Source organism: Marmota marmota, unplaced genomic scaffold (assembly GCF_001458135.2).
Source record: "Marmota marmota marmota unplaced genomic scaffold, marMar, whole genome shotgun sequence".
Lineage (NCBI taxonomy): Eukaryota > Metazoa > Chordata > Mammalia > Rodentia > Sciuridae > Marmota > Marmota marmota.
The window spans coordinates 21,670,022-21,680,057 of NW_026000229.1; the positions used below are offsets into that span (position 1 = coordinate 21,670,022).

General features: G+C 37.9%; 1 protein-coding gene across 10 annotated transcripts in view; it reads left to right on the forward strand.

Annotated features, from left to right (window-relative positions):
* Sltm (SAFB like transcription modulator) overlaps positions 1–8,093 on the forward strand; it is a 60,894-nt gene extending 52,801 nt beyond the window's left edge. For all 10 annotated transcript variants that reach the window (XM_048792958.1, XM_015480605.2, XM_048792950.1 and 7 more), the window contains 5 exons: positions 82–252; positions 857–1,171; positions 1,281–1,425; positions 4,573–4,733; positions 7,039–8,093. In XM_048792958.1, coding sequence (XP_048648915.1) covers positions 82–252; positions 857–1,171; positions 1,281–1,425; positions 4,573–4,733; positions 7,039–7,147 — 901 coding nt within the window. In that variant the 3' untranslated portion in view covers positions 7,148–8,093. The remainder of the gene's footprint in view (positions 1–81; positions 253–856; positions 1,172–1,280; positions 1,426–4,572; positions 4,734–7,038) is intronic.
* Positions 8,094–10,036: the final 1,943 nt, after the last annotated feature.

A 10,036-nucleotide genomic window follows, 5' to 3' on the forward strand; every position in this document is an offset into this window, starting at 1 on the left:
TGGTATGTATGACTCCAAGTGAGTGGGTTTTGATTATTGTAAAAGTCATTTCATATAAATGAGCAAAAATTTCTCTTTAAGGCGAGATGACCCTTACTGGAGCGAGAATAAAAAGTTGTCTCTAGATACAGATGCACGATTCAGTCATGGATCTGACTACTCTCGGCAACAGAACAGATTTAATGACTTTGATCACCGGGAAAGGGGCAGGTTTCCCGAGAGTTCAGCTGTACAGTCTTCATCTTTTGAAAGGTAGGTAGATATGTTAAAAATTGAAACTTGTTATTGCTAACTCTGGTTCTCTACTAAAATATTAATTAAGTAGTGTTGAATCATGGGACTGGGGTATAGCTCAGTGGAGAACACTTGTCTAGCATGTGCAAAGTCCTGGGTTTTACACAAAAAAGAAGTACTAAGCCAGAAGTGAATGTTCAGATCAAAATGTGTTTGTCTAATTTTGCTTTTTGTTAATGGGGATGTGGTTCAATATTCAAAATTAGTTAAATAGGCCACCATAGCAAGGTTAAGTGGGTTGGCTGGCTTTATCTTCTTACCTTTAAAACTGAGTGGGAACACATAGCTTAACAAGTACTTCAATTGTTAAAAACAGTAAAATATTCTTAAAGTTGCTAGTAATTTGAGTGACATTATTTCTCCTGATTCTAAAAAAAAAAAACAACTATCCTGCCAGACATTTAGCTAAATTTAAATGAAAATTCTTAAAGTTAGCTTTTTGGTGGGTCTTGCCTTTAGTTTTTTTGAAAAGAAGGTGGCATAAGTTACAGATTATACGAGTAAAGTTCAGAAGAAGACCAAGTGAGTACTTCTTAGGACCTGCGTTGTTTTTCCTCAACAGGCGAGAACGCTTTGTAGGTCAAAGTGAAGGGAAAAAAGCACGACCAACTGCACGAAGAGAAGATCCAAGCTTTGAAAGGTATCCCAAAAATTTCAGTGATTCCAGAAGAAATGAGCCTCCACCACCAAGAAACGAACTTAGAGAAACAGACAGACGAGAGGTACGAGGGGAACGAGATGAGAGGAGAACAGTGATCATTCATGACAGGCCTGATATTGCTCACACTAGACACCCTCGAGAAGCAGGGCCCAATCCTTCTAGACCAACCTCCTGGAAAAGTGAAGGAAGCATGTCTGCAGATAAACGTGAGGCAAGGTATTTGTGTACTTTTAACACCTCCCTAACAGTATATAATGCATTTGGATTTAAAAAAAAAATATAATGAAGTTTTGATTATATCTTGTTTCTGTGGTTTATTTAATAGAGTTGAAAGGCCGGAACGGTCCGGTAGAGAAGTATCAGGACACAGTGTGAGAGGCGCTCCCCCTGGAAATCGCAGTAGTGCCACAGGTTATGGAAGCAGAGAAGGAGACAGAGGAATCATCTCAGATCGAGGGAGTGGAGCCCAGGTAAATGCTGAGGATGATTTACTGGAAACTCATACTCTGCAAATATGGAGTATCATTTTAATGTGACCTAAATTAGTTAGATTGGAATGACCGAGAGACTGTTTTTTTCAAAAAATCTCTTTCTCAGTTGAACTGTCAGTAAACATCAGTAGTAAAAAAGTAGGATACTAACCTTGACATATTTACTTCATTTTTATTAAGCTTGCTGCTATAATTTGAGAATTATTACATTTGGTAAATGAACCTTCTTAATGATGACTTTATTTTAATTGTCTCCTTTCCTTCATTAAGTAGCTTAATATAGAAATGCAATAAAACTTTTTTTGTTCTCTTCTAAATAAAGGAAGATGAGTAGAATATATATTTTAATTGCTTTTCATTTTTTATTTTTGTGGAATTGAGGAGTGAACCCAGGGGTGGTCTACCACTGAGTTGCATTCCCAGTGCTTTTTATTTTTGCTTTTGGACAGGGTCTCACTAAGTTGCCCACACTGGCCTTGAACTTGTTCTCCTCTGCCTTGGCCTTCTGACTTGCTGGGATTGTAGATGTGTGCCATCCCACCGAGCTCCTTAATTGCTTTATTCTTGTGACAGTATTGACTTGAAAGTTTTGTAAATTAATGAGCTAGGCAGAGGAAAGTTTTGATTTCCTAATGGCTTGAATGGGCAAAAAACTTTTGCCTTATATAAATTCATTTTATTGATGAAATATTGGTATTTGAGTTGACACTAGCATGAATAGAATATACTTCTATAAAATTGGATATCAAAAAGAATCCTGAGTGGCTGGGGCTGGGGCTCAGCAGCAGAGTGCTTGCCTAGCATGCGTGAGGCACTGGGTTCAATCCTCAACACCACATAAAAATAAACAAATAAAATAAAGTCATTCTGTCCATTTACAACTAAAAAAAAAAAAAAAAAGAATCCTCTGAAGTATGTCTTTGTATTGTATCCTGGTGTTTCATTTTGCATTTGAATACATACATATTAAGTTTTGTAATAATATTTTTTGACCAGGAATCTGGCCAAAAATCTCTTTGCATTCTTTTTAGTATCATTATATATCATTTTACCCAACATATATATGAAACAGATTTGAGTCTTGTGGCTGTATAAATTTTTATGTTTCTAATAAGTAGAAATGTTTAATAGACAGGTTCATTGAGCTATTTATCTTGAACAGAACTTTTTTTTTAAACTGGGGATTGAACTCGGGGGCATTCAACCACTGAGCAATATCCCCAGCCCTACTTTGTATTTTATTTGGAGACTGGGTCTCACTGAGTTGCTTAGCACCTCGCTGTTGTTGAGGCTGGCTTTCAACTCACAATCTTCCTCCCTCAGCCTCCAGAGCCTCTGGGATTTCAGGCATATAACACTGTGCTCAACCAGATCTTTTCTTTTCTTTTTTTTTTTGGACAAGTATTTGTAATAGGTTTCTCTTTTTTAAAAAAATTTATTTGTGCTTTTTAGATTTACATGACAGTAGAGTGTATTTTGACTTATTATACATACATAGAGTGTAACTTATTTTAATGAGCATCCCATTCTTATGGTCATACATGATGTAGCATTTCACTGATGATGTATTCATATATGAACATAGGAAAGTTATGTCCAATTCATTCCACTGTCTTTTCTATTCCCACCTCCCTTGCCTTCCCTTCATTCCCCTTGTCTAATCCAGTGAATGTTAATGGGGACCACAAGCATTGTATATTAGTATCTGCATGTCAGAGAGAATATTTAGCCTTTGTTTCTTCTTCTTTTTTTTTTATTATTGGTTTATTTCCTTTACTATAATCTTAAATTCCATCTATATACCAGCAGATGCCATAATTTCATTTTTTTTTAATTTCACTGCGTATTTATACCACATTTTCTTTATCCATTCATCTGTTGAAGGGTACCTAGGTTGGTTGAACAGAACTTTTAGACTGAGTATGTAGTCTATATGTTCTGCCTCATTTAGAGTAAAACTTAAGTTAAATCTCATAAACTAACCACCTGCTTTCAGGTGTATTTTTAGAAAACATATCTTAAGGAGGAGAGCCTGTATTATCCCAGGAAAATTCTCTTTTTCACAATGTTGCTCCTTAAGTTGTCTCTAAGTATTTCTGTGACACCTTCAGTTTCCTGTAAGCTAGGCGTCACAACTCTTGACTCTTCCTCAGATCTTTAGTTCTATGGCTTCCGTTTCTTTATGCTAACTGCTTTGTATTTCTGTAGTCATGGATGTGGCACCTTGTAAGAGCCATAGCACTAACTAGTATTGTGTAAAATAAGATGACAGCTCTTGAGCTGGGGTTATGGCTCAGTGGTAGAGCTCTTGCCTGCATGTGTGAGGCCCTGGGTTCAATCCTCAGCGCTGCATATAAATAAATTAATTAATTAATTAATTTAAAAGAAGATGACAACTCCTATTTCTTTTTTTTTTCTTGTTTTTAATTACTCTTTTTTTTTTAATTTTTTATTTATTTTTTAGTTTTTGACGGACACAATATCTTTGTTTGTATGTGGTGCTGAGGATCGAACCCAGGTCGCATGCATGCCAGGCAAGCGTGCTACCGCTTGAGCCACATCCCCAGCCCCAACAACTCCTATTTCTAGATTCCATTTGCACGTTGTCCTGATAGGTTGCTCATATACTCTCAACCTGATTTGTCTTAAGGTTTTGACCTCTTTTGAGTGTGTGCATGTGTGTGCCTTCATGTATATATCCAGGCATATGAAATACTTAGGGCCAAAAAATGCTATGGTACTGAAAGCTATAAAAATAGAAATTAAGGTTCTCAACCCTTTCCCTTAAACCCTACCCTGAAGCCTGAGTAGCTTCTCAGTACAAAACAGATGGGCACTCTTTGTATACTGTTGTATCACTTATCCTTTTGATCTTCTCGGGTACTTTATTACTTTGCTTCTAGTATTAAAAGCATACCAGTTTAGGAATGGGGTTATAGCTTAGTGGTAGAGGGCTAGCCTAGCACGTAGGGGGCACTAGGTTCAACCCTCAGCACCACATAAAAAATAAATAAATAAAGGTATTGTGTCCAACTACAACTAAAAAAAAAAAAAACCAACAGTATAAATAAATTAGTATGAAACTGAATATGTCAGTGACTTTTCTTTTCATATGCTATTCTTTAGCACTATCCTGAAGAACGACATGTGGTTGAACGCCATGGACGGGACACAAGTGGACCAAGGAAAGAGTGGCATGGTCCACCTTCTCAAGGGCCTGGCTATCATGATACAAGGCGAATGGGTGATGGCCGGGCAGGAACGGGCATGATAAGCCAACATTCAAGGTAAATAGCTAATTTGTTAAGACATTTTCTGCTATCACACAACCAAATCTTTATACTTTCCTTAAAGGTCATTATAGTTTCTGAGATTAAATTGCAGTTAATAAAAACTAGGCCTGCCAAACATATCCCATTTTATTGACTCAGAATCTCTACAAGATTATATGCAGGGCAACTGATATTAATTTGTTAGTTTGTATTCCTCATTGAAGTTGATTGATTGGCATTTTGGCAAGTTCATCTAGATACGTGTATGCCTGTGTGTCAGAATTCAGTGGGTAATTAACATTAACCTCATGTTGGAACCATCATGTTATTCACTACCTAGCATTCCTAATATTCATAGGAAGAAGAAATTGAAGGTATGTTCTATTTCTTGCTCTTTCAAATAACTAGCAAAACTCTTGGACATTTAACCCAAAGCCTGTTCATATGCTAAGAAGCAAGTTTGTTTTGCTTCCCTCCCCCACACCTTCACATCAGTGTCCTTTTGCCCTTCAGCAGGCAATCTTTAGCCTCTCCACCTCCATCTCTCTCTTATCATTCTTTATTTCCCATTTCCTTGTCTTAAAAAAGATACTAGCTTGGCTGAGTGACCCCAATCACTGCTATCCTATTGATCACTTATATCATCAGACTTGAATATTAGCTGGGCATGATGTTGTAGGCCTGTAATCCCTACCTGTCTGAAGATCACCAATGACTTTTTCTTGATAATTTTCTTAGTTCTCAGGCTCCTTAACTTAGTTAAGCTTTATTTTACACTTTTGTTTTTCCTCATTTTTAAATTCTTCTATTTTCTAAGGTTACATAATTTTTTCACTTTTTGATTCTCTTTCCTGGCTCCTCCAATGATTGAGCTGTAGACACTGCTGTTTATTATTAACTGTATGTTGCCACCTCCATGAAAATGCTTTAACTATCTCATCAATTCATGGTCACAAGTAAATTTTTCTCTTGTTTCAACCCTCATGTCCCTTTTGTTGCCTGAAACTTCTTTTACTTGGCCAATACCAGCAACTATCTCACTTTCTCCAACTAGAAAAACATGAACCTCATCTTGGTCTTAACTGTTGGAAATTCCCAATTTGGTGTATCATTTACTTGCTCCAGCCTGGAATTCAGACCTTTTTATAATAGGTTTTATTCTATTTAAACCATTTTATTTGGGGGGGGGATGCGATTGTTGGTTGAGACAGGGTCTCCCTATATTACCTAGGCTGGCCATGAACTTGTGATCCTATTGCCTCAGCCTCCCAAGTAGCTAGGATTACAGGCATATGCTGCTGTGCCTAGCCATTACTGTAGATTTTTGTCTCAGTTTCATTATTGTTTTTTTGGAGTGGATCTTTTTTTGTCACTTACTACTTTATATATAATACAATTATACATAAAGTTGCATTATATATAAAGATTCCAGAAACATTTCTTGAGTGACTTCCTATAATACATAGGTTCCTCGAGCTTTAGTGAACAGCAGAATCTCATAAAAGGCTTATTAAAACAGACAGTTGGGAGTCCTACCCCCAGAATTTCTCCTGCAGTGGTCTGAGGTGGGGATTAAGAATTCACATTTCTAACCTGAGCATGGTGGTGCAGCATGCCTGTTAACCCTGCAGCTCTAAAGGCTAAGGCAGAAGGATTGAAAGTTCAAAGCCAGCCTTGGCAATTTAGCTAGACCCTGTCTCAAAATAAAAAGGGCTAAGGATATGCTCAGTGGTTGAGCACCCCTGGGTCCAATCTCGGGTACAAAAAAATAAAAAGAAAAGAATTTGCATTTCTGATAGCACAGTGTGGTGTATGCCTGTACTTCTAGCAACTCTAGAGGCTGAGGCAGGAGAATTCAGCAACTTAGACCATCTCCAAATTAAAAACAAACAAAAAGACAGCTTAGGATAAAGCTCAGTGGGAGGGTGCCCCTGCATTCAATCCCTAGTACTACAGTAGAATTGGGGAGGTGGGATTTGCATTTCTAATAACCTTCTGGTTGATGCTAATGTTGTTGATCTGGGGTCCATTCTTATGTAGGCCATCAAATGGCCTCTGAAGAGGGACACAGAAATAAGACGGCCAATTCAGATTCACACTCCACCATTAGTTGCTTTATCTCAAGTTCTCAATTACTCCATCAAGTAAATCAGGATTACTGTTGATATATATACCTCATAGGGCTTTGGAAAAGAGTAAGCAATTTAATGTAGATAAAGTACAGTAAAGAACAAAGTCTGATAAAATGTTCTATGTTGGTGTTTGTGTGATTATTTGTTCTTTGTTCTCTGACTTTTTTTTTCTTTTAAACTTCTTTCAGTAATGCATCTCCAATTAATAGAATTGTACAGATCAGTGGCAATTCCATGCCAAGAGGAAGTGGCTCTGGATTTAAGCCATTTAAGGGTGGACCCCCACGGCGATTTTGAAAATGAGCTCTCTGCCATGGTTTTGAGATAATTTATTGAAATCTCCTTAAACTTTACTTGACTACTTATGAAGAGGACCTCTGACTTGCTTGAGAGTTCTGTCAGACTTTTTTTTCTTTTTTAAAAATTTAACATGATTGCTTTTCTCAATTTTAGAGAAGATGTTTAAATAGTTCTGTTGTAACTTTTAATAGTTTTGTGTATCATTCAACTTTTTTTCTTGCAGCACCAAGACACATTTGAAAAGATGGGAATTGAAACTTGTTTTGTTTAATGCTGTGTGAATATGAAGAGTAGTTTGCAGCCGTGTGGTAGTGGTTTAATTTGCAGCGTTACCTCTGCGGTGTCGGGCTCTAGAGTTACTTCTTGTCACCAAGCATTTTCAGGCTCCATTTTGGAGGCTGTCTAAGCTTAAAAGTCTGCTGTCTTAATTTTTAGAGAATAAGATTGTTCCTTGCATTTCTGAGTATTATGTAACCTATTTTTGCAGAAGGTACTGTTACATTAAGTGCATCTGTGTATCCTGGTTTAAAAAAAAATGTAATCTTTTTTGAAATAAACCTTCATATTCTGTATAGTTGCTAAAGTGTTGAGAACCTTTTTAATTGTAAAATGAGAACTGATTTTCAGTTAGTGTAGCAACACACTTGTTCAGGTTTGCATGGTATGAAACCAAATAGATTAACAAAACCTTGGCCAAGGTTTGTATCACGAAGTTCTTAGACTGAGTTGTGCAGGTAAGTGCACTTTTAGGTAATCTGCACTGTGTGATGGATAAATTCCATCTCTGGGAATTGTGTGGGTATTAATGTTTCCATGTTCCCAACTATGTTGAGAAGTGGAAAAAACCCAGATTCTAGATTGGTGAATCAGTTGGGTTTTGTAAATACTTGTATGTGGAAAGACATTGTTGTCTTTTTGTGAAAATAAAAATCCACACCTGGAAGTGTATGTGTCTTTGTTTCCAGCTCTTTAGGAGTTAGTCCTCAGCCCTTTCTTTGTGATCCACAAAGTAACTTACTAGCCATAGAACTTTAAAGGAAGTCTTCGGATGTTTGTTTCTAGGAAATAGATCTAGCTCTGACCCTACCCCAGTACTAGCAGCACACTCTCTTAATTCATTAGAAACTTTAACTGCTAGGGGTCAAATGTGTAGCTCAGTGATAGAATACTTGGTTAGCACATGCAAGACCCTGAGTTCAGTCTTCAGAATGAGAAAGAAAGAGAGAGAGGAAAAGGAGACAAAGGAAGGAAGAAAGGAAGATAACCACTATTCCTATAGTATCTTTTTCCAAGTCTTTTCTAGGAAAGGCTTTCCAGATAAACTCTGAACACCACCTCCTTCATGAAATCTTTCCTTGTCCATTCATAGAAATCAGTGATGAGTAATCCAGTCTAGATTTTTGGTAAACTCAGCATTCTGCATGTCGATACATTGTGAAAGATGGGAGCCAGAGGTCACTCTGAAGCCCTTCCCTTGATAAGAGGAGGGATCTCCTTAAAATTCTTATAGATGTTTGTTCCTGGGTATATATGGTCATACTCATGACATGGCTCTGACTGGCTCTGACTTTGGAGTGGTGTGGGCATCCAGAGCACTCTGATCTTTGGTCCTTTGGTGTACTGACACTTTTTGTGCTGTTTAGATTTCATAAGGAGTGAACTAACTCTAGTTTCAGCCCTACTTCTGTTTTGTGACTTTGGGTTGTGATGCCATTATATTCATTTGTAGAATAGGACTGAATTTCTTAAAAGGGATTATCGTACAGTGACTGCATTGGCTAGACATGATGTGCTGGACAACATGTAAACATTTTAAGTACATTTGCTTGCCTAATACTCCAAAGAATCCTACTAGCCAAAGGTTACAATTATTGTCCTGCCCATTGTTGAGATAGTCATCTAAGAAGGTATCTGCTCTTTAAAAATTAGATCTTTGAAGGGCTGGGGATGTAGTTCAGTAGTAGAGCATTTGCCTAGCATGTGCAAGGCCCCGAGTGTGATCCCCAACCTAAAATCTTTGAATTGGGCCAGACTTTTCTACATTTATATTGAAGGGCACAACGTTTAACAGACACTGGGCTGTAGATAGTGTCACTTTGGACACCGTGTGATTATTTTTTCGTCACATTGCTATGGTTATAGTTTTTTCATGTTTTGAAAAACCTGAAAAAACCGGGGCCTGGGGTTGTGGCTCAAGCTGTAGCACACTCGCCTGGCATGCGTGAGGCCCGGGTTCGATCCTCAGCACCACATACAAACAAAGATGTTGTGTTCGCCAAAAACTAAAATATATATATATATATATATTAAAAAGGATCTATTTCGGGCTGGGGATGTGGCTCAAGCGGTAGCGCGCTCGCCTGGCATGTGTGCGGCCCGGGTTCGATCCTCAGCACCACATACAAACCAAGATGTTGTGTCCGCCAAATACTAAAAAAAATAAAATAAATATTAAAAATTAAAAAAAAAAAAAAGAAAGAAAAGAAAAACCTGAAAAAACCACCTGAGATTTTTGACTGAATATTGGAGGTTGACAATCATCCTTAAGATTTAGAACACCTAAATCTGGCAGATTTGGCTGGCTGAGTCAATAGTGAAAAACAGATTGGGAGATTCTCAAAAGGAAGATGGAGGCCTTCGATATGAGAGACGGTGGGTGCTCCCCGAGTTTAGGTACTTGAATAAACCAAAAATAGTTCTTGGTACGAGGATTATGTAGATCTAAACCTCAATCCCCTTCTGTGCGGTACTGGGAACAGCTCTCCCCCGGGCCTGGAGTAAAGGGAGCCAGATCTAGCAGACTCCAGGCCGTCCCAGGGGTTGAGACCCAGTTGAGGACTTGGGCTCTTGACCACTAGGTCCCCTTCCATGACAGGAAGATTGGAG